We start from the raw sequence: 25,024 nt of genomic DNA, 5'->3' as shown, positions 1-25,024 counted from the left end.
GTCTGCTCAAAAACGATTTTAAATTTAATTTATGTTGTATGTACCAAGCAAAAATACTCTTTCTGACTATTTTTCATCACTGTAAATGTAATACATTAGGGTTTTGAAGACATCACATTGGACTCCCGAACCATGCTACCGACATTTTCCCCTATTTTATGTTGATTATACTGTATTTCAATTGAAGCATAAAATGAACCTTAATAATCCATAAATTGTTTTACATTTTCCAAGTAAAATATGCCCAAAATTAGATGTTTCCAGCTTCATTTATATCTTTTGAGTGTTTTGTCAGACAAAACAAAAGATTTGGAGAAATCCCTTTAGGCTTTGAGAAATTGTGATCTGCATTTTGACACTGGTTACTGTTTAAAAGACAAAACAATGAATCTATTAACCAAGAAAGAAATCGTGCAGATTAATAGATTATGAAAATATTTGTCAACACTGTTTTTTTTTAACTGTATATCTCATGTTGGAAATGAATGCCTTCAATTTAACAACAAAACAAGGAATAAGAGTTTAACATTGCAGACAGCCAATCTGTCACTTGTGTCCTGACAGTAATATCCTCCTCTACAGTATTGCTCCCTTGGCTGCGATGTGATAGCCCAATCGGTTTCAAAGCCAGATGCTGTATATCACTGAATAGAAATGGAAACGGCAGTCGTAGCCTTTAGTGAACTTGGCTGTATAGATTTTTTACACGTTAACTTAATACAGAGACTATGCATATTTTAGCATACATTTACATACATTTCCTACACTGGTCATCTATCTGTATACTGTATGAGTGCATAGTTAATCCACCTGTCTGTTATTAAGGAGGGATGCTTTTATGTAGGATGTTTGAGTTTATGGTGTATGTGTGTTTGTGTGTGTGTGTGTGTGTGTGTGTGTGTGTGTGTGTGTGTGTGTGTGTGTGTGTGTGTGTGTGTGTGTGTGTGTGTGTGTGTGCGCGTGCGCATTTGCGTATGTGGACAGTCTGAGAGGAGCTGATAGCAGAACTGCATGGTGGGCTAAAAACGAGGTGCAGGGGAATTGCAGTGTGCTATCTCCAGAATGACAGGGCTGCCATGATTGAGGCTTGCTACACTAGGATTTAGATACACCAGCATTTTTTCTGTTTCGTTCTCTCTAGTCATGCATCCCTCACTCTCTGCCACTCCCTTTCCTTGTCTCTCTTTCTACCCCTCTATCTCTTTCTCTTCCATTTTGTGTTGCCCATTTCAATGAGTTTCTCTGTCTCTCCCCTTTTTATTTCTTCTTTCAAATAGCCCTATGCATCTTTCCCTTTTTCCCTATACCCAGCATATTTTCGACCATGCTCCCTCTATCAGGTGCTGTATAATGTAGGCTCCCCTGATGTGCTCCCAGCCTCCATCCGCCATTTTGATTCAGTACAGCTGTCCATGATAATGTACTGTTCACTCAATCACTCTTTCCATCTCTCACTCTCGCCCTCCTTCTCCATCTCTCTTCCTCTTCCTCTCTCTCTCTCAAACACACACACACACACACACACACACACACACACTGAAACACACATGCCATGCACAAACAAATTCACATTTGCTGTAACACAGGGTTACCATGGAAATGACAACTTAGTGTGTGAAATGTTTAGAAGGAAACCCATGAGAAGAGACAAAGCCAGATGAGACACACACACACACACACACACACACACACTGACACTCACCATATGCACACAAACACACATAGAAATCCAAGTGATGTGTGTTTGATCGTCGAAGGGGCGGTACAGTTGCAGCTGGTCCCAATAGCTACAACCATAAGATCAGTTTCTCTCTCTCTCTCTCTCTCTCTCTCTCTCTCTCTCTCTCTCTCTCTCTCTCTCTACCTCCCTACCTGTTGTCTCCCCACAGGCTGCTTTATATATTAGAGTAGTAGTTTAATTATAGCCTTCAAAGTCTAATGCCAATCATCCACCATCTATCCTTGCCTGTTACCACTGTAGCCTCCATAACTAATAATTTCTTCAGTAGTTCCTTGCACATTTTCTTGGTCATTTCTTACCTGATTTTCTCCCTCCCCCTTTCTTTCTTCAGTCTCTCTTCTCCTTGTTCCTTTCCTTTCCTTTTCTTTCGTAACTTGATTTAATCAGATAGTCTCAGTGAGATCAAGATCTGTTGTTCAAGGGGGTGCTGAGAAAAAGAAAAACATTTTCAGCTAGATAAGGCTGCAACTAAAGGTTTTTATCAGTATCCTTTTAACGGTTCATAATTTTTTCAATTGCTCAAGTAATTGTTGAAGCTATAAAATGTCAGAAAAAGTGAAAAAGATGACCATCAGATTTTTCCAGAACCCCTAAATTACATATTCAATTTTCTTGTTTTGTCCAACAACAATGGTCCAAAATCCTTAGATTTTCAATTTACAATTGTATAAATCAGATAAAGGAAATAAATCCTCATTATATTCGCTGGAGCCAAGAAATATTGGCCTTTTTTACTTGAGTAGTTACTTACAATCAATAAATTTGGAAGTTTGTTGTAAATTACTACCACACAACCAACAATATTTTGGAGGTTGTTTTCAAGGGTTTTCTTTCCTTCACTTATTCAGGTAATCTCATTGACATACATAGACTTGAGAACAAATAAAATCAATTACAGTCAAACCTCACATTCAACCACACAACCAGCCTGTAAAAACAATCGCACAGCTAAAGAAGTACAAAGTAAAAACAAATAGATATAAAATTATAAGAGCGCAAAAATAGAGCCAGATCAATAAAGGATTTTTAAGGTTGATACAAATATTTGGTGATTAAAAAATCCTATATATTTGAAAAAGAAAATCCAGAAACAACATAAGAACACAACAGAAAATCTAAATACATTAACGTTCTACTAAATAAAATGTATAAAAATAAAGATTATTAGGATATGAAACTTAAAGTCCTTTGAGCAAAAACACAAAAACAAAAACAAAATCTAAGATTTGCCAACAGTGACGTTGTGGAGCGCCCTCTGGTGGACAAAACTATGCAACGGCAACACTCCTAACATGGTTGAAGGGTGTTTAGTCCGTTTATTTTATTTTAAAATATTTATTTATCAGCCATTATAAATGCCGATACCAGTAGTTCGAAAAATGCCTCAAATCGGTCAATGATATCGGCCCGGCGATATATTGGACTGGTTCAACTCACCAATCTCCAAATGAAATGAAACATTTCAGCTTAGCGTGAGAGATTTCCTTTATTTTCCTCTGCTTTCCTTTTTCTTTTCTCCTTCTTGTCTCTGCCTACTGTATCTTCATTCTCCTGTTCGTCTGCGTTGATCGACAGTGCTCTCCACAGGATGAAGTGTGACATGTGGTGTGTATGTCAGTGTCTGTCTCACTGTTTACTCTGAGCTAATACTGACTCACTCCATTAATCTGAGCTACAGATCCACTTCAACCTGACCACTTGAGAGTGTGCGCGTTCCTGCGTGCGTGTGTGTTTGTGGTCACTGATTGCATTCTCGACACATGTTCTTCATTGTGATTGTGTCATCCAATATGCATTTTCCTGCCTGATTTGTGTGCGCGTACAGCCGTTGTTGTTGCGAGCCAGAGCTTCCAGATCGATGCAGATGCTTTATGTGCTCCTGTCTGGACTAATGACATGTCTGTAAATTAGCAACAGAATGGCGGAGCACAACGGTGAAACCTAATGGCACCTCTGTAAATTACCGCTAGAATGCTGCTGGACGGTTGCGTGTGTTCTCATTGTGAACAACTTGGCTGCACGCCCCCCTTACTCCGCCACCTCATCTACATTTGTCTACATGCCTGCTTGTGTGTGATTGTGTGATTGTTATAGCATTTGTGGCTGTTCTTTCTGTGTGTGTGTATGTGATTGTTTTTTCTTGTGTGTGTCTCCCTCTTCCTCCTCGCTCTCGCTCTTCTCAGTAAAGACTAGCCCGAGGCCCTGAGTTGGTAATAGCTTTTCTGACAGCAATACACCAATATTTACAGAGACCAGCACCCACCCACACCCCTGCACATTTCATGCACACATAAAAAGCCTATCCTTTCCGCACACATTCACGGGCTTGAACACAAGTTACACACACTTCTTTCTCTTTTTGAGTCATGCACACACACAAATACCCTCCTTATTAACATAATAAGAGGGAAGGAATAACACACTAGGGGGAACTCACATGCATGCTGGCATACAACTTGTTGTTTCTTAAAGCAACCGTCAATCTAGTTTTTTGCGGTGTGTCCCGCACCGTCGCCTTTAGTCCTCAAGAAGAAAAACTGTAGTGTGAGAAAAGGAAACAAATGACTGTAAGAGTGCATAAACTTCACATTTTTCATCCTTATCTCATCTGATCAATATAATACACATAGAGCTGTCAAAACTGGCAAAAAAGCAGCACAAAAAAATACAAAAGATTACAAAAAAATATGACATGTTACGCCCAAAACACACAGATTAATTAATGAAGACACTAAGTACAACCCTTTTGAACCATGCGTCTGGCGTACAGACCCTTTTTTTCCCCTGTCAAACTAGCAAAAGTGGATTTGGACACGCCCTAAACTCACTTGCGCCATACTCTTCACGCCGTGCGCTCATGTTTGCTCTGTGCTGCTGATTCAGGATAGGGTGTTTTGTTGTAGGTGTCATAGCAATGTTTGTATCCAGTTTTCCCTTTTGAATGACGAAAAGATTACCGCCACCTGCTGGCATAGAGAGTTATTTTCTCTCACGCAGGTGCAGAACTTACAAGGTAGCTGGCCAGAGGCTGTAGTCTTTGTTTGTTCCTGTGCAATCTTTTGGCTAAGACAAAGGCGACAAGAGCCGGCATGGGGCCACGTGAGGCGACGCTACACCTGGCCTTCATTGCAACAAGTTCTTGGCCGTCTGCTTGGTTTGTCTTGGCCTTTACTTGTATTTTGGCGTTCACACCTTTTTTCATGCAACAGAAGCAAAAAAAGACAATTTGCCACAATTTCTCTTTGAATTGTGATATTGTCCCTTTTCCTTCTCATTCTCTCCATATTATATTCACTCAAGTGTGGCCAATTCCATTTCAACACTCTTCTCTCTGCCTCTCGCTACCTTGATAACCTATTACACTTCAGTCATTTCATTATGTGGCAATCCCCCCTCCTTTCCAACGGTTCCTCACCAAGTGTCTGTCTTGCTCCAGCCTGACCTAGTGTGTGCTTTAAATTCTTCTCTGTTCTCCTCATTATCGTGAACTACAAGTTGGTGGTTATGCCAGAGGCTCAACAGAGAAGAAAAAAAGAGACCAAGGAGATGTGCGGAAAGGTGGCGTGAAACTTATAGGGAAGTGTGAGCGACATAGGGACAGTGGTAAGGAGAATGCTAAAGCAGATGCGGAGGAAGGGTGATGCTTTGAGGGGACGGGTGTGAAGGAGAAAGATAATGACGCCCCTGCTTTGGGGCTTGACACAATAGTATGATCATTTTTTCGCAGATGTGTGTGTAGGTGTGCATATTTGTTCCTCTGCTGGCTTGCGTTTATGGCTGTGCTTTGTGTGTGAGTAGGTGTGAGAGAGTAGATAAGGGAGTGTGAGCTTAAGGATGATCGATTGCAAAACCTTGTTCTTGTGTCCTTGGGGGTCATGAAGGGTGTGCAAGGTAAGTTGCCATTGGCTGTCTGCTTGTTCTTCTGAATTCTAATTGGCCAATTCTGGCTGCTTTTACTGCCACAATGCTTACAAGTCGCCGTTCTCCATCCTTTTCAAAACCTTTCCAACCTCTACTGCTACTGCACATGCTACTACACGCAGACACACACATTCTGGCTTTTGACAAACATCACGAAATGAGCCATGTTGTCAAACAAGACCACATCACTACAGACTGCCAGCACAGCTGTTCTCTCAAAAGGAAAGGATGGCAGGTTTCATAACGAGTATGGAATGCAACAGACTCACGACTGTCTCTCTTTCATCCACACGGTTTAATCTCCAACCCACATGAGCGATCAAAGCTTGTTTACACACCACTCCATGTACGATTAGAGGTATGGAAGGAAGTGTTCCTTCCAAGTGCTGGCATCAGTGAGGCTTTGCTTGACAATAACATTGTGAGCATCTTGAAAAATATGTTTTGTACTCCACATCCGAATCAAATTTAACCAGGCCCAGCAGAGCTTTGTTTTACTCAGCTGGCTCTGATGAACACCCACCATTTTATCATCTTTGAGCATATTGTGAAGAACAGTGTGGGAAGAAGCCATGTAGCTTGGATGTTGTATTAATCATTATAAAAATGTTCAACAAGAGTGTAATGGCTCCACACGTCTTTGTTCTTCCTCTCTGTTTGCTCCTCCTCCTTCCTCTTCCAACTCTCCCTTTCTATCTCAGCTCGCGATGAGTATGTTGCCACCTTCAAGGGCTCTGAGTACTTCTGCTACGACTTGTCGCCCAACCCCATCCAGTCTAGTAGCGATGAAATCACGCTCTCCTTCAAGACGCTGCAGCGCAACGGCCTGATGCTGCACACTGGCAAGTCAGCAGACTATGTCAACCTGGCACTGAAGAATGGAGCTGTGTCACTTGTCATCAACCTTGGCTCTGGGGCCTTTGAGGCCTTGGTGGAGCCTGTCAATGGCAAGTTCAACGACAACGCCTGGCACGACGTGAAGGTCACCCGCAACCTGAGACAGGTAACCAGACAACAGGAGGTGGAGGAGTGAGCGGCCAACAGGAGAGGAGATGTAAAATTAGTTACGAGCTTGATATGCCTTGAGGAAGAAAGACTTGAAGGTTTGGATATGAAAGGGTATGATATGATATAATAGGATGGCAAGTGATAGATACATGAATGGATGTAAGCATGCTTGGATTTCAGGTAGTAATAAAACAACAATTTTGATCATTTTGATAAACTATTATCAAGCCAAAATGCTAGACATTTGCTTGTTTCAACTGTACATTTTAAGGATTTACTGTTTTTTTGTTTTTATTTAATTGTAAATGGAATATCTTTGGGATTTGGCCTGTTTGTTGGACCAAACAATAATTTTGAATGCGTCACCATGAGCTCTGGCAAACTGTGATGATAATTTTGTACTATTTCCTGACATTTTATAGGCTAAATGATTAGTTTAAGTAATGGACAGATTAGTTAAAATGTTCGTTAGTTACAAAGTTAATTGTAATTACCTGGTAAATAGTTTCAGTGTGTAATGGACTTTGATGAATCACAGTGACTGCTGCAGACGTTTCAGGGGCGGTGGGCAGCTGAAAAGACTTTTAGTCCGCAGCAAGAAACTAATCAATGTAGAAACTACGGTCAGTGGTGTGTTGTCCATCTGCAGTGATGCTGTGGTAGGAAGAAAATACCTGAGGTTTTGGTCTTAGTTTACAGTGGGTTAACCACAAGACCAGCACTGCTTTCGGCTCTAGGTGAGTCATTTTTCAATTGTGTGTGCGTGTGTGTGCACGTGAGTGCGTGCGTGTGTGTGCGTGTGAGTGAGTGATTAAATTAAAGAGAGAGTGAGCTAGAGAACATTGAGGGTCACTAGCACTCAGGTGCTTTTAACCCACCTGGGCCCTGCCTCTACCGTTTGCCTGTCTGTACTACTAACTTGACTACTAACTTTACTAACCTGCTAGTGAAACTAACCACCATCCATGGAATGATTCATTCTACTAACCTAACCTGTGCCCTTCTCCTAGCGAAACCACTCCAACCAACCTACTTACCTCACCAGAGGCCTTCTAGCTTACCTTTTTTGTTCCCGAAGTTGTTCTGTTCACAGTTTTTTGCTTTCCTTTCTCCCCCTTCTCCTACAAAGCACTCAGGCATTGGACACGCTATGGTAAACAAACTCCATTGTTCGGTAGATATCATTCTAATTGTTTCTTAGTTTGGGTTTGCCCCGTGTCTATTGCTTTTGAACTATAGACTTCAAAACTAAACCAATAAAAGGATAAATGCGGTTGGTAATCTTTTACGCTTAAAGAGCCCCCGTACCCCGTCCTTGCCAACCACCTTTTTTTCTTTAAATCCTTTCTCTACCGTTTTTGTCACCCCATCACTTTGTGACTGACATGTAGGCGTGTACTGATTGGCTCATCCCTCACCTGCACGCATATGGCGAGTCCCCCACCACCCCCTTTCCTGCATGGCGTGATTCAGAAACCCTTCCCCTCTCTGATTGTTCCGTAAAATGGATAGAGAGGTCCCTCCCCCCCCCCTTTATTTTTCTTTTTCTTCTTTCAATTTTTCGTCCTCCACACTGCCACTGCATGTTCTCCATGGTGCCTCTGATTAATCCCGTCTTCAGTTTTTTTATCTACTGTGTCCTCTTTGCCAGTGGATGCATGCAGAGAGAGGAACAGGCTGCATGTTTATATATCTATGTGCGTATGTGTACGTGTGGAATGAGCTGTAACCCATCTAACACTTGTGCGTGCGTATACATCCATATGTGTATGTTCGTCCATGTGTCATATCTCGCTGATCTAACTGAACCCCCCCCCCCCAGACCACAAACTAACTAACTAACACCATCATCACAACTCACCCTAAAAACACAACATAATATCATCAGAACTACTAACAGCATTGAAATCATCACCCTAACTTCAGTAACCCAACACAGCTTGGCCTGACACAAGTAGCACTACTGTGGTTGCCAGCAGTGCAACAACTAACAACTACTAACAAGTAAATATTACTAACAAAGCACGAAGAAGCCTGTGGAGACTTTACTAACACCTGCCTGGCTGGGCAAGTTTGCCCAGCAATGATAAGCACCATCAGTGACAGGAAACTAACTATAGTGAGAAAGTAAGAGCTCACAACCTTTATGGGCAGCTGAACATGGTCAGTAATATACCATGATACCATAATACTAACTGTGACTTATGTGTGATAGGGTTTGGAACCAATGGAAGCTTAAGCCCAATACAGGTTATTATACAGCAGAAGAGGCTAGTTAAAGAATAAGAACATCAGTGTCAGGTTTCCTTTACTGTAGGTGGAGCATTCGGGAGAGTTGTTAGTATATTCGAAAGTTATTCTGCATATTCTACTTAAAAGATGAAGCAGATTAGAGTATCAGTCTCAGACTCAGGCAGAGACAGAAAGAAAAAATGTAATGTAAAGGTTGAATTAGAGGACAAGACGCAGCTAGCTGTTTATTGCTGCAAAATTTGTGTTCGTTAAGTTTGTTTGTAAAGTCACTACAAAGCACTGACAGAATAACAGACTGGTTTGGAAGTTGCATTCCACTGGTGGTAGCACTGAAGCTTTGGATATCAGTGAACCTATGAGTCACACACAGGACCTAGTTGTCATTCTGTGCAATAGACTCAGACAGGCAGAAGCAGGCAGACCACATAGTCTGATTCTAGCTAGAGTGCAAGTGGTAAATGGGCCTGCAGATTGTATTACTAAATGTTGGCAGAGGGATTGACATTTAGCAGAGTATAGAAACATATTTTTGTAATGTCAGTAATACCAGCAAAGACGAGACGCAGCAAAACTCAATTACACCACACAGTTAGCACTGATCCACACCAAAAGAAAGTCCCAACAGCCAATTCCCTAAACCAATTAGGCCTTCTCCCCACCACAATGCATACACGTTACCAGAGTAACGGGGGCTAATTTGGCTGGTCAGCGCCTAGCTAGCGCTTAGCGCTGCCTTTGGTGTGAGTATATAGCGTGTCCTTTCCCTGTGCTTTGTTATGTAGGTGACCATCTCTGTGGACGGCATCCTGACCACCACAGGCTACACCCAAGAGGACTATACCATGCTGGGCTCTGACGACTTCTTCTACGTGGGAGGGAGCCCCAGCACCGCTGACCTGCCTGGTTCTCCAGTCAGCAATAACTTCATGGGCTGTCTCAAAGAGGTGGGATATGTGCAAAATTCACACATATGTGTGAATAACATGTTTTACATACTTGTACTAATGGAGGCAGTATGGTTAAAAAAAATAGCGTGATAACAACACGATTATTTATGCAATATCGATATATATTGCAATAAGGCAAATGTTTTCAATATCACAGATAAAATAGTCAAAATGCTTTATATCAGACTTTTAACTACAATTTGTAGTATTATTAAGTTAGAGTGATTTCAGGCTGAATGAGCTATAATATAATCTTGATGTGATCATTTTTTTCACAATATGATTCCACTGAAAGACGATGAATACAAATATTTATTTATTGCCAAGTTCATTCAGTCTTATTGCACAGATTTCTCTCAGGTTTTAAGAAACACCAATCTTCTTGTAATTCTCGCTATTTCTTACTTTCTCTCTTCCTTCTAACGTTTCTGTCTCTCACACACACAAATGCTTCCAGTTGGCAGACTCACACAAACAGTCCCAGACACACACACACAGACCCTCCCCAGCATCAGAGAGAATCAGTGATGAGTGTTGTTGAGGGAGTAGACACAGCACTAAGCACTAACATGCTAATTAGCTACGCCACAGAGACGCTCCATCCATCCGCTGTGCTTGAAATGGGCCACAACACTGCAACAAAAAAAACTCACAATCAGAGCATGCATACAGTACATACACAGATATGTCCATGTGCATACATGGGCATTAATGCACAATATATCAACTAAAGCACACACACAGACAAAATTAATCAAGCAAAAATAAACATACATATTCATAAACAGCACCTGACACAACAAAACTCCCAATTACATCCTCACACTCATTTTATACCCACCCTGTCTGAGTCTTCCTTTCATTCACACAGGCTCACACAGAGGCATAAACAAACAACCAAACAAGCCGACAGATGATGTGCCAAACAGAGAGCTATCTGTATCAGTGGTGAATACACTCTGTGTTGCTTCATTAAGACTGATGGTGTTTAAACGAGGCTGTCGCTGTCAACGTGAACCCTCCACTGGCACATTTACATATTTAATATGATCATATGATAATCCATGTGAGCAAATTAAGATGTATGCAGTGAATCATGCGCATGAACGATCACAGCTGTAACAATTTTGTGTATTTGATGCAGTGCAAGCACACTCCTACACACTCACACACACTACACTCTTACACCATTTTGCACTCCTATATTACCCTGATTATTATTATTGGCCTACACAGAGACACAAAAGCACCGACGTAGATATAAATTGAAAACAGAGGTGAAAAGCCAGTGCAGAGGGGAAATTCTGTGATGTTGTCGAGTTGCTCACAGGTCATAGAAAGAGCTCTGGATTAATAAAGCAGAGCCTGTGTGTGCTCGTCTCTCTGGACATCAAAATGCTCAGCACAAGCACACTCCTTACACTCACGCTGCTCAGTCAGAGAGCGTACTGTGTCAGGGAAAGGAAAGAGAGAAACAAAAAGGAAGGAGAGAGAAAGAGTAAAAGCAAACCTGCAAGTGGCAGGGACAAATAAGAGTTATCAAAAGATGAGGCTGGAGTGGCTCACTGCTCTTAAGGTTGTCACTTTTATATAAAATACTATAAACTTGAATAGAAATGTGTTTCCTGAGTTTAAAGATTATCTTTTACGCATTCACTTTTTTTTTTTACCTCTGAAAATGTTAATCAAAGTGTGTCTTATTCTTTTTGCTTACTTATTGTAAAATAAGGTTACATAAAGAAAAATGCAATTCTGTACAACAATATTGATATAGTGTGCATCTATTGACCAGAAGAAGAAGAAGAAATAGGCTTATTTTTATTTATTCCAAAGGTGAATTAATGCGTCATTCTTTTCCCTTTAACCCTGTCCCCTGAAGGTGGTCTACAAGAACAACGATGTACGGTTGGAGCTGTCTAGACTTGCTAAACAGGGAGACCCAAAGATGAAGGTATACTTTCAACATCATGCATAACATGAACCAGACACATTATTCTCTTAAACACAGAACACAGTATCACAACTTCCTGTCAGGCCCTGTGAAACATATACTGTAGGAATTATAAGTGAATGGGATTATACTTTTGAGAGGTGGCCACAAGCTTTTGTCTTGTAGTCAGTTCACAGGTGAAATCAACTAGCTTTACTTCAATCCTTGACTACAAAGGGACTATTTTTGGTCTTGATATTCACTGAAAATCAGCTTAACAACCCATTTTCTAAATGATGGAATCCCTAAACATTTATTTTTCTTCTACCTTACCCCAGGTAAGTGGGGTAGTGTCTTTTAAGTGCGAGAGTGTGGCCACCCTGGACCCCGTGACTTTTGACACCCCAGAGTCTTTCGTGGCACTAAGCAAATGGTCAGCGAAGAAGGCTGGATCAATCTCATTCGACTTCAGGACCACAGAGCCAAACGGGTTGATGCTTTTCAGTCATGGCAAACCCAGACAGCAGCAACGCAAGGACCCACGCACGCCTCCTACACTCAAGGTAAAGAAAATATGTTTTAAACACATAGGAAAGCTTAAAATGAAAAGAAGCAAGACTAACAGTCTACCAGCTGGACTTAGACATTGCAGTGCTTTGAGCTAAATGCTGATGTTTAGCAAGTTTTGATTTTGGTGGTGAAAAGTGAAGGGGTCATAAAAGTCATTAGGAGACATTGTCTGGGATCCAAAAATATCTGCACAAGATGCAATAGCAATTTTTTTTAAATATGTTTAATGTATTGAAAGGTGAACTAAATGGGATTTCACTTTAAATCCAAAATGTCTGTCCAAAAGTATGCCTTTAATTATCCTCTCCTATAAACAAATGAATTCTTGATTGTCTCTGAAATTTGAATATGGGTTGGATCTCATTCTAAACAATATCAAATAGAAATCCCCATTCCCTACACATTTTTGAAAGTGTAAATGCATACTAGTCTCCACTAAAATAGAATGACATTAGACGGAGCCTAATTGACCTAATTGTAACTCACAGCTACAATTCGCATTTTTTATGCTAGCCATCAATGTCCCTCTTTTCAGAACACTAATACTGTGTGTCTTCTTGATGTTCAGGTGGATTTCTTTGCCATTGAGATGCTGGATGGACACCTTTACTTGCTGCTGGACATGGGCTCAGGAACCACCAAGACCAAAGCAATCGACAGAAAGGTCAACGACGGAGAATGGTATCATGTGGACTTCCAGAGGGACGGACGCTCAGGTACACTCACAGCTCTCTCAACTCTGATGCTAACCATGACCACAGAGGTGGTAAGAAGACGTGGACCAAGATCATACTTTAACATTTTATAGTAAGCCCCAGCCTAGCAAGACCACCCGTCTGCTGCCTGTATTTAATGCAAACTGGGTTGTAAAGTTGCTGTGTAGACCAGTTTGAACTCAATCAATATACAGTAGCACTGTCAAATGTATTGTAATGTGTTGGTATAATTACCATAACACTGAGACTGTAATTAAAACAATTGGTAGCCTCTTTCTCATGCTACTGGTAGTGCTGTTAAATTTGTTTAAAGTTTAGGCCACATTTGCAATTAAGCCCATGCTTCCTGTGGGTTGATGCATAAAACATACTCACCCATTGTTTTTGTTATCTCTTCTTATAAGTATTTTATACCAGTCCTTTGAACACATCAATTAAGTTACTAAAACTGTATAAACAGTACCAGCTCTTTAAATATTTTTCATCCTAATATAGTTATAGTTTTCATAACGGTATTAATTACAGTCTAGAGACCCACAGTAGAGGTTGCCAGTCTTCTTATTGTGGATCGGGTTTACTTTACTGTAGTGTACTGTACTGTGACTGGACTAATGTCTAAAAATGCATGTATTAATGATTTATTGGAGGCACAGTGTTGGACATAGCACTTTTAAACCAGCATGGAGTGCTAACCGATGACAATGGCCTGTGTAGTTTGTATTTCCATTGCTTTTACAGAAGTAATGAGTAGTGATGATGATAAAGGAGGAGTACAAAGACGGGGGGAATGATGACGATAATAAAGATTATGATGGTAGTCAAAATGGGGGTGGTGGTGATGGTGATGGGGATGAGGATGTTCACATTGAAGGTCATGATGATTACTGAAGATTTTTTGATGTCTCACTGTTAATCCAGGAACCATCTCGGTGAACAGTGTGAGAACAGCGTACACAGCTCCAGGAGACAGTGAGATCCTGGACCTGGATGAGACTTTGTACCTCGGAGGACTACCCGAAGACCGTGCTGGACTCATCTTCCCCACAGAGGTGTGTGTGCTAACATTGTTTGTCTACAAAAAGACTTACTATGGTTTGTTAATACAACATTTGATTAATCAATAAACCCAAAAAAAATTGTTTGGGTCATTTTTCAAGCTTGTGGTTTCAGCTTCTTTATTGGCGTATAGCATGTCGTCACGTTGAGCTCCAGAAAATTTGGACTTGCACTTTTCACTGACTTCAATGTCTTTTTAGACCTAACTAACTAGGAAATATTCTCTAGATTATTCAATAATGAAAAATCCCTAATTTCAGCTAGATACACTCAGTAGTGAGTGATTATAAATAAATATGTTTTATTTACCGGATGTAACCATCATATTAGACATTTTCAGATTAAATTGAATTAGATAATCTTGATTAGAGATTTTTTTTAACCATGTTGTCTTCTGCTTCCATTTAGATGTCAGATTTGTCTTTCCTTTTTTTCTTATTTTTGTTAGTTGGTTGTTATTTTTTATGACAAGGTTTTACATGCACTTTTATTGTATTGACGACTAACGTAACTAGCACTGTTCATTTGTAGAGCTGCAATGATTAATGGATTAATCAACTGAAAATGATTTGGCAACTGTTTTAATAATTTAGCAAAAATGTCATTTGATGACGTCACCTTGTGCTCGAGGTGATAGATATTGTTCATTACTCTCTGATGTTTACAGACAGAACAATTGAGTGATTAATTGATAATACAAAAATAATCAGTAGTTGTTGCCCTATTTTGAGGCCATATATTTTTTGCTAACTTTTGTTACTAACAATAGTTACACTGAAATATAAATATATGAAAGAGATGAAATGTAATTAATATAACATTTTCTTCCTTTGCATTTAACTGTTTGAGGAAGACCATGATGAGCAAACAAAAGCTCAAAATTCTAAAGTTATTTAGACTGTAGTCTGGACCTGAATTTGGATGAAACATAACAAACTTTAACTAAACAGTAAGTACTCTTAAAAATTGATATCAGCACCTGACTTAAGCAAATTGTGAAAATACACAAAAATGTATTAGGATGAAAGTTTGAGAACATTTCTTGACTAATTCAGTCTAGTTTTTAACTGTGCCTTCAACAAGCTACTTGAAACAATTTATTTTGACCTAAGTTTAACTACAAACACAGCTACATGTGGTTGAATTCCTTCACGTAAAAACTACTCTCAACGCTGATGACTTCTTCTTCAGGTGTGGACGGCACTGTTGAACTATGGTTATGTGGGCTGCATCAGAGACCTGTTTGTGGACGGCCAGAGCAAAGACATCCGGCGGCTGGCGGAGGCCCAGAGGGCGGTGGGGGTGAAGCCCTCCTGCTCGAGAGAGCCGCCCAAACAGTGCCTGTCCAACCCCTGCCAGCACAACGGCATTTGCAGGGAGGGCTGGAATCGCTACGTCTGCGACTGCTCTGGAACGGGATACCTGGGACGCTCCTGTGAGAGAGGTGAGAATGAGCTGGTGGGAGGGCGGAGAGGAAGTGAAAGAGGAATGAGGAAAATGAAATGAGGAAGCTGGCTAATTACAGTCACCAAACAGCAACATTTTGTGAAACATTTATAATATGTCATGATGCAAAATACAGAAATAATGACAGCTTTTGTCATTTGCTTTTTGGCTTGAGAACAGTGAGTAATGCCAAAAGTAGTGAGCGGCAGGAGACAGATGGTATGGTGTGGAAAGTATAAAAATAATTCCCATCAATCATTTTATATTGGGTGATAAAACTTTTATTTAGTATAACTTTAAGTTATGCCTTTTTTACCTTTAAAAGGTCCATCCTATGAGATTACATCACTTTGATAGTACTTATTCCGATGTGCGCTAGAAAGTACCATCATAACGATTTATGACAGATAAAAATGAGGCCTAACTGTTCACATTAAAAGGCTTGCAATTTGAGTTTAGGTAAGCTTACCCTGGTAAAATGAAGAGGTTTACAGGTAATGAGGTTGTATAGAGATAGGTGAAGATACAAAATAAAAGCAAGGAGAAAATGAGCATGCCTGCTGAATAGTGCAGCCTTTCTGTCATTGGCTGTATAGTTTATTTAAAAGCACAATTTTTCTGAGTGAAAGTGAGAGTAATAAGATGGTGGCAGGGAAAGGAGAATATTAAAAGTGGATGAAAGAGAAGAGGTGGGAGGAAGCAGAGCTGCAGACAGGACCATTGGACTGCTATGTACAGTATGTAGAGACTGGGAATCAATGGAAGGAACTGTGCAGAAAGCAGGGCGCAGCAACTGTGACAGAGGAGGGTAGAACCATTGGGCTAGAACCACCATATGACAGAAGGTGAGAATGGGAGATGGGAATAGAATGTTCTGACAGAGACAGATTTATGAGAAAAAGGTATAAATTCAGGCCGAGAGAGAAATGGAAAGTAGGAAAGATTGGCAGAGGGACTGATACAAGCCTGCCTGAAAGAAGCGAGATGGAGTCAGACAAGGAGAAGAAAAGAAATGTTGTTTGTGCCACAACTACTGACGCGTCTCAAGTGATGATTGTACTATAATCTAACAGGAGACATAGACACACACACACACACACACACACACACACTTTCTGAAAGGTGCGATATGAAAATGTTTTATTTCGGAGGACAAACATCTGCAGTGTATGTTTATCGCAGCAATGCACCCTCTCTCCTCTCTCCTCTCTCTTTCACTCTCTTGTTCTCTTAGCTCTGTCTTCCTTTCCTCTATGTCTTTCTTCATCCTTTTCTGTGTGCATTGAGGGGTCACTAACTGGTGGTTCAGTGGATTAAAGGAAGCACAGATGGAGAAGCAGATGGAGAAAGTGATTGGCCGTGTTTATGCCTTCTACCTGCGGTTTCTCCCTCCCTTTTTCCCCTCCCTCGTTCTCTCACTCTCTCCTTTGTTCCCCCTGTCTCTTCATTAATGAACAAAGATAGTCGCCACGCTCTGCCTCCAAGATTCATTTTTATTTTGTAAATAGCAATCACACGCATATTTCTAGCACCACATTTGCACATCTCTTCACACATTTTCATCTTATTCCTCCTTACTGTTTACACTGGTGGTGGCTTACATTTTATCTTGCTGTCCTGCTTAGAGTTGGGTATTATTTGGGTTTTATCTGATAACATTGGTAGTGATACTTTTAAAAAGGTGCCGGTGCCTGAACAGATTTTTTTTTTTTAAGTTTGAAAAAGAAAAAAGATCACAAAATGTCCCTGACATTTAAAAATGGCTTTTATTGCTAAGGCCATATGGTTAAAATTAAATGATTCATTGATATGATTGAATCATTTATTTAATAGCAATTACTTATAGATATGTCAAGGTTTCAGAGAATGTAGGACTCAAGTGCAGTTACAGCAGGCATGATTGAGGTTGAATATTTAATAATGAAAATCCTTACAAAGAAAGGAGTTCTGAAGATAGCAGGCAAAATAGAAAAACAGGAACAGGCAGAATCCCCAAAACAGGAATAACAAAACTAGCAGGAACACTGAGACCAATGGGCTAGACTGCACACGCTCTCACAGAATACAGCACAATGACCTGACACAGACAAAAAAATTACAGATAGACTAAATACACAAGTAAATGAGGGTTAACAAGGTGACACAAAGGCTGAGAACAAGTCACAAAAGGCGGGAAAACAAAAAGACAGGAAGTAAAACAAGACAAGATAAGAGAGAAAACCAGACTACTAAAATAAAACAGAAACATACACAACCATAACATTATAACAATAACATAGGCTATTTCACCTGTAAATTGCTGTTAAACAACAAAAACAATAACTTTGAATGCACCATTAGGCTTACACCACCAGTTTCAAGTGAAACCGTCTGTGTTGTTATTCTGATAACGGCAGCTGCAGACTGTTACTTCCCGGTGTTGGAGTCCTCTACAATGAAACAGATTTATACCGTTTAACATTAGCTGTCAGCATTTTAACAGTGTTTAATCCAGTAGTGTTAACAAGCGCCACGTGCAGCAATGCTTGCGTGGTCTGTAACGTCCATATCGGAGCATCGTACGTGCAGGCATTTTAGTGGCACCCAAATGAGGCACCCAAATCAGCGTTGCTGTTTGGTCTTAGCCTGAGAAGCCAGACTCACATCATCAAGATGTTGGGTCTGGGAACTCACCATTGGCAGGGCTCAATCCGAGGGGCGGGATGAACGGTTGTCTTTCATAATCTCTCTGCATGCAATAGGACACGCAACGCTAGTTCATAGATTAAACTTTTGCCATATTCGGTCGGTAAAACTACAAACACATCTTCCTTTTTTAAGATTGACTTCAGTGCTTAACTCCAAGTCTTCCAGAGTCACTGTCCAACCCTATTCGAAAGATTGTTTGCCGGCAGCAGCCGCCATCTTCATTGCTTTCAAGTAGCAGGGAATTCCCACGGAACCGTCGCAACTCTGCCGTCGTTGTTTTAAGCTCGCCCATTGACTCTATACACGATGTGATTGGCCTGACCAGAATTAGTTTTTTCCAGCTCACAAGAAAATGGAGAGTTGCTAGACTGACTCTAACTGGAAATTACATTTGCTGCCAATAATGTGCGTCTAGATTTCTAGGCTAGTTCAGTATGGTCGTTTAGGCACCGCTGCCAAATTAGCACCGGGTTTTCGTACCCAACCCTAGTCCTGCTTTTACTATGGAAGCCCACTCCTGCCAATAAAAGAAAACTAGAATAAAGAAAAGAAAAATAGATGTTAGGAATAACCTAAATATTATCTTCGACCCTTCAAGCTTTGAAACATTGAGTCTTTTAATACCAAAGAGCTAATATTCTTCAATTGGTGACATATGGTCATCTCCATTTCTAAATACTTATGGATAACCCTAAGTAGAGCTGGGCGATTTGTATAAAATCAAATTATACTATATTTTTAAACAAAGACATCGATGACAATGTTGTGGTGATATCGTTGGGTTGACTTTCACAAAGTATTTAGACAGTGAGAGTTTAGACAAATAATCATCAGTAATGTGGATATAATGACTAAGCGGGAAAGGCAAATAATACAACAACTAAAACAGTCTGGTAAGTTCAGAAAATGACAGCACTTTACTGTAATGTAGCCTTTAAAACCAGGAAAAGACAACACTTATGTCATATCACAATATTACGATATCCAAAATGTAAGACGATATCTAGCTTCATATATCACCGTTGATATAATATCAATATATTGCCCAGCCCCAACTCTTAGTCAATCTATAGTTAACCTTTACACATCCCTTTTTAACTAAAGTTTATAATGATCTCAGACAATTCCCGTTTAAGGATTGGACAAAAATAAAAATGTTTATGCTAAGTCAAAATGATTTGAGTCAAATTTGACGAAATACTAGGTCAGTGTTAATGACAAGTCACTTAAAATGATGAGCTAATTAATTTGAATGATCAAATAAGAAATCCGAACTGTGTTTTGAAGTAATAGCTATGGGGCTGGGTGCCACATACAGGTAAGTAAAGTTAACAAGATGTTGTTGGTTTCTGTATTTTCATGGGATCATTAACAAATATCTTAAGAAACATGAAAGACTATAATTTGAAGAATTTAAAATATTATCTTGCGTTTTTTTTCACTAATAAGATTAGTCAGCATGCTTCCACAGACATATAAGCGACGCCATAGCCGCAAAATATTAATCAGGAAAGAACAGATACAGATGTCTACAAAGCAGCATCGTTTTTTTTACCCAATTTGTACATGTGTTTTGTACCGTTGCTTTCACTTTAGTAAACAGTTACCTTGGAGATGTGATTTGGACACGTGGAGTCAAACTCATTGCTTCTTATGGACATCCTGGGTGTTTATTTTGAAGCAGACAACCCTACAACAACAAAAACATAGATAATGTCTGATTCTTTAACTACTTATTATGTTTGTATGGAGCATCTGGTATGTGCTACAGGTGTCGATGATGCAGTGTGTGTGTGTGTGTGTGTGTGTGTGTGTGTGTGTGTGTGTGTGTGTGTGTGTGTGCGTGCGCGCGCGCGCGCGTGCGTGCGTGCGTGTGTAAGTGTGTGTGTTCCGGTGTGCTTGAGTTTGTGTTACTGTTATATTATATGTGATATAACAAGCCAACCACCTCCTTTTTTCCTCAAGTTAATGAGGGTTCATTTGCATTTTAGCCAAGAGCTCCCCCCGTCTTGCTCTGTCCTTATTTTCTCTCCCCCTGCTCTTACTTTTCTAAACCCTCCTCTGTTCACACTTAAATTCACTCACTTATTCTGACATGCACGCACATACGCACACTATCTGTCTCTTCCTCCTATCTGTCTCCTTCTCAGCTCATCAGTATTCATGAGGGCTCCCTCTCTTCCTGTTCTCTTGTTTTTGCCTTGGCTCCAACCGTCTCCCACGGAAAAAGGGAGAGCGAAAGGGAGAAAAAGGGAAAGAGGAATGGAATAGAGAGATATAAGAAGGGAAGACGCAAGAGAGATAAAGGCACAGAGACATGGAGAGTGTGTTTAGCTGCATATGTAATTGGCCAATAAAAAACAGGGTTCTCTGAGGTAAACAGTTTAGCGGTTGGGGATTGGCCCCAGCAGGTAGCAGGGAGAGAAGATTATGAATATGTAAATGAGTATGCAAAAGACATTAAAGCTGGATCACCTGAGCTTGTTACATTATGACTCCAGGGTCTGGAGATGTCAGCTACGGTGGCTAACACACTCATTGCCATGCATTCTGATTAAACCGGATAATAGGGCCGGCCAACCAGCTGCGACTATTTATACATCCTCTTCATTGAGGGAGTGATGATGAATTAAGTTTGGGAAGTGATCGGGTAATTTTGTAGGAAGCAGGTTTTTGAGTTTCAACATGACGTGGCTGGGGAATAAGGGAGTGTAGCCACGCTGCAACATGCTTGTTAAATTCTGATTCACTCAACGTCAAATTGCCTTTGTCTCTTCCCACCTCATGTTTTTTCTTCTTGCCAATTTTTTCCGTCTCTTTTTAATGCATTCACCCACCTCGCTCTCCTCCATCATAATTTCTGTCTTCCTCCGTCTTTTACTTCTTCTCATACGTTCCTTACCTGTCTCTCTCTCTCTCTGTGTCCTATACAGATGCGACTATCCTATCGTACGACGGCAGTAAGTTTATGAAGGTGCAATTGCCTATGGCGATGCACACTGCGGCGGAGGACGTCTCACTACGCTTTCGCTCCCAGCGGGCCTATGGCGTTCTCATGGCAACCACATCCCGTAACTCTGCAGACACTCTTCGTCTGGAGCTGGATGGGGGCCGTGTCAGACTCACTGTCAACCTAGGTACACACATACACAAAAACACGGATTCTCCAACATTGTTTTTAATTACATGTCAGGGGAATGCAGCTGATACTGGCCTCTTGGCTATGCATAGGAATTTCAGTAAATGTTGATTAATAATATATTGTCCCTGGAAAGTAAACTCTTCCTGATACAGTAATTCTGCTGCCCCATTCATGCTCAATATATTCAACGGTTTCACAGGTTTTGGCGGATGCCTTTTAGCATTTTGATTGACTTTGCTGTGCATATACTGTACATCTTTACTTTGAATACACACATGCAAAAATACCCTATTAAAGGTTAGTGGCATTGTTTCTGCGTTGAACAGAGGGTCGAGCCTCAAGCTGCATTCTCTGCTTACTCCCAGTGGACCTGTGCATCCCTAACACCTTCAACAATCAATACAAATACTCAGTACAAAACGGTCCAAATACTACACGTCAAACATCCTTGCAACTGCTAAAAACAGCTTCTCCTGTTCACACACTTAAGGTTAAGTTCAAGACCTTTATTTGACACACTTTCATATAATTCAAGTGCATTCACATGCTAACACACACACACATGCATAGACTAACAGAGGGGTGCATGTTTTGGTCTCTGGTTGTCTGCAGCCGCGTCTTTTCTGTGGTTGACGCCACACGACACACCAAGGCATCATGGCTAATAAACCAACAACAACAATGTATAATAATGGGGCTAAATCTTCCGACCATTTACGGAGATTTGTGCTCTGGATGGGCGACAAAAATTATGGGATGTGTTTGATGTCATCAGGCAAACTGACACACATGACCCATCACAGTCTCCTGGTGCTTTTGATTGGTGACTGAAACTGTCGCTCAGGCCAGAGCAGCCAATAAGCACACTGCTCATGCTGGGACACACCACTCTCCTTCCACCAAAATCACCAATCTTGATCCAGATTTGACTCTGTTTTGACAAAAAATCTAAATCTCAGAAACTGTATTTTGCAACACACTGTTGTAAGAAAATAAATTGTCCAGCTTGACGTCCTGTGACAAAGGATAGTGCGTGTTTTCTCAGCAGTGTTTGTGTGTGTGTGTGTGTTTGTATATGCGTGCAGGGTGTGTCGATGTGTGCGTCCCCAGGGCGTGGAGAGTATGTGTATGTGTGCAGCATTAACCCTCTGCTCTGCTCTCCCTCCAGACTGTATCAGGATAAATTGTACAGCCAGTAAGTGATCCTCCATCTCCCCTTACCCCTCCTCCTTTCTTTTCCTCCTTTGTGTGTGTGTGTGTGTGTGTATGTGTGTGTGCGTGCGTGCGTGCGTGGCCGTGTGTGTGTTTTTGTTGTATGTAATGTGTCTGTCTGACAATTTTTCACTCACTCTGTCTCATCAGGCCATCTGATTGTAATATTTGTACCATTTGTCTGTGTGTATGAGTGTGTGTTGGATAGGGGAGGTGCACATATGCATGTTTGTGTCTACATGGTCGGCTACACCACAGGAGTGGTGCGATTTTTGCTGAGGGCCAGGGTTTTCCAGGTCGGCCATTTTAGGAAAGAAGGATAGACGGAAGAGAGGACGGCAGGGGTTTAGGGGGGGTGGAAAAAAGAAAAAGAAGAAGAAGGACAAAATCTAAGTATAAGGTGTTCAGGTGTGTTAGGAAGTGTAGCTGGTGGATGAATGCAACTTAGAGCTGCAGGGTAATTACTTCTCCTTCATGCCGGAGACAAAAGACATGTTATCCCTCGGTTTCTCACTGTTGCACCTTCATCCCAAGGTCTGTTTGGTTGCTTTTTTGTTTGATGTTGTTTCTCTCTAAATTGTACATAAGGGATTATTGGGTAGTGTTTCAATCAGCGTGTGTAGTGTGTGCTTTGCATTCTATAGTCATTGCCCATTTGTGTGTGTGTGTTTCTGTTCATTCTGCTGTGAGTGGAGCTGAATCCCTGATGAAGATTAATTCCCTCACGTGGAGTTTCTCTCTGTCACGACCACAGAGAAAGCGGGAGTGAGAGAGAGGGACGATTGCTCTGTGACGGCAAAGAGGTGGTGAAATGGACGACTGCAGTTGCCATAGAAACCCTACTAGCCACACAATGCTGTTGCTATCAAGTGTGTCTGTCGGCCAATTTTAGACCGGTTGTCTCAATGAACATTTCAGTAGGCAGCTACTTTTCTGGCACACTGTGTGCATACAATAAATTATACATCTCATATTCAAGGGGAAAGAAAAATTGTGTTTAACAGCCAAGCGCCACTGAAATAGTCCACTCAGCAGTCAAATAAAAGCCTCGGCATGGGAGAGATTTGAGGCTTATCCGGCAGAAAAGCCATTTGTTATTTGGAGCTAATGAAATATGAAACGCTTTTCGTCATTTTGTTTTCATTATCCTGCTCTTATAATCTCCACTAGCTTGCTTTATTTGATTTGAACTGTATTTCCATTGCAGCAACTAGTCCCTTTTGTCTTTCTTTATGATTCGTCTTGCCTTGTTGTCTTTTGGTTTAACAGCACATAAAGCAGACTGTCTGCCGACCACCACAGCGATCTTTAGTAGCTCAACTTTAAACCAAGCTCACCATGCTGCTGAATGCACTCTTAGCGCCAGCCCAAAATAGCTGTTTGTGTGTGTGGCTTTGTCTGTGTGGTTTTTGGAGGGTATATGTCCCTCTCTCTGTTCCCAAGCTGACACAGATCACTGCCTCACTCTCACCACAGTCGGCTCATTTTTTGAGTATTTGGTTATATATGCAAAACACACACAAGCACTCACAAATACATGCACATATTCTCTCCTTCACTCAGTGTTAGGCAGTGATCCATGGTAACAGGATGAGATGCTCATGCCCAGAGCACAGCTGAGTCTCCTCAGGGGAACCCTGTGTACTTTTTGAATGCATAACACACTCGTTTAGCTTTGCAAACACACACACACACACACACACACACACACACACACACACACACACACACACTGCCATATCCATTTTGATCCATTTTTCGTATTACGTTTGCGTGTCCACTTGCCTCTTTCTCTACCTGTGTGTGTGCGTGTGTGTGTGGGTGAGCCTGCCTGTGTGCCTCAATGAGTGATGTAGGCATGCTTGACATTTTCTGCAGTATAATTCGTTTGGGTCAGTTTACTTCTCACCTCCCCCATCATTAGCTCCTATAGGTCACTGTAAGCAGACTCACTCAAACCAACAGGGCTTGGAGCAAGAAAAGGAGTGTGTGTGTATGTGTGTGTTGGGGGATGGTAGGTGTTGTGTTCAAGGATGGTGGGGTGCTTGTAATGAGTAGGAGTAAGGGGACACTGAGGTTTTGGGAGTAGTCAGTCTGTCAAATGTGTGAAGTCAACTATGTTAAGATATGAGCTGGTAGATGGGCAGAGAGAGACATCATGAGAGGACAGCTCAGCTTCTTTCATTCTGCTGCACATCAGGACCTTGGAGAGCTCTCATGTTTCACTGTGTCAAGTGCCACCATGAGGCTTGTTGCAGTATTGCGTTCTTATGCAAAAAAAAGAAAAGCTCCTGCATGAAGACATAGGCTAATATGTGTTTTATGTGCGGGGTGGTTTAGAGTCAAGGGGTTGCAAATGTGCTGTCTGTGCATGTGTGGGAAGTATGTGGTCAT

General features: G+C 41.0%; 1 protein-coding gene and 1 long non-coding RNA gene across 28 annotated transcripts in view; one reads left to right on the top strand and one right to left on the bottom strand.

The window, feature by feature from the left end:
* nrxn1a (neurexin 1a) overlaps window positions 1–25,024 on the top strand; it is a 55,741-nt gene that overhangs the window by 12,787 nt on the left and 17,930 nt on the right. For 13 of the 27 annotated variants that reach the window (XM_034860537.1, XM_034860543.1, XM_034860534.1 and 10 more), the window contains 10 exons: window positions 6,364–6,665; window positions 7,800–7,823; window positions 9,706–9,867; window positions 11,750–11,821; window positions 12,139–12,363; window positions 12,939–13,086; window positions 14,005–14,135; window positions 15,334–15,586; window positions 21,210–21,413; window positions 22,587–22,613. In XM_034860537.1, coding sequence (XP_034716428.1) covers window positions 6,364–6,665; window positions 7,800–7,823; window positions 9,706–9,867; window positions 11,750–11,821; window positions 12,139–12,363; window positions 12,939–13,086; window positions 14,005–14,135; window positions 15,334–15,586; window positions 21,210–21,413; window positions 22,587–22,613 — 1,548 coding nt within the window. The remainder of the gene's footprint in view (window positions 1–6,363; window positions 6,666–7,799; window positions 7,824–9,705; window positions 9,868–11,749; window positions 11,822–12,138; window positions 12,364–12,938; window positions 13,087–14,004; window positions 14,136–15,333; window positions 15,587–21,209; window positions 21,414–22,586; window positions 22,614–25,024) is intronic. The other 14 variants (XM_034860555.1, XM_034860554.1, XM_034860548.1 and 11 more) reach the window with 3 other exon arrangements.
* LOC117936980 lies at window positions 4,481–10,036 on the bottom strand. The gene is made up of 3 exons (XR_004655070.1): window positions 10,026–10,036; window positions 7,611–7,613; window positions 4,481–4,595 (listed from the first exon to the last, which is right to left on the bottom strand). It is a non-coding gene; the product is annotated as an uncharacterized LOC117936980 (long non-coding RNA).

Source organism: Etheostoma cragini, chromosome 21 (genome assembly GCF_013103735.1).
Source record: "Etheostoma cragini isolate CJK2018 chromosome 21, CSU_Ecrag_1.0, whole genome shotgun sequence".
Classification (NCBI taxonomy): Eukaryota; Metazoa; Chordata; class Actinopteri; order Perciformes; family Percidae; genus Etheostoma; species Etheostoma cragini.
The sequence above is the reverse complement of the archived record's forward strand: the minus strand, read 5'-3'. Positions and strand labels throughout refer to the sequence as shown.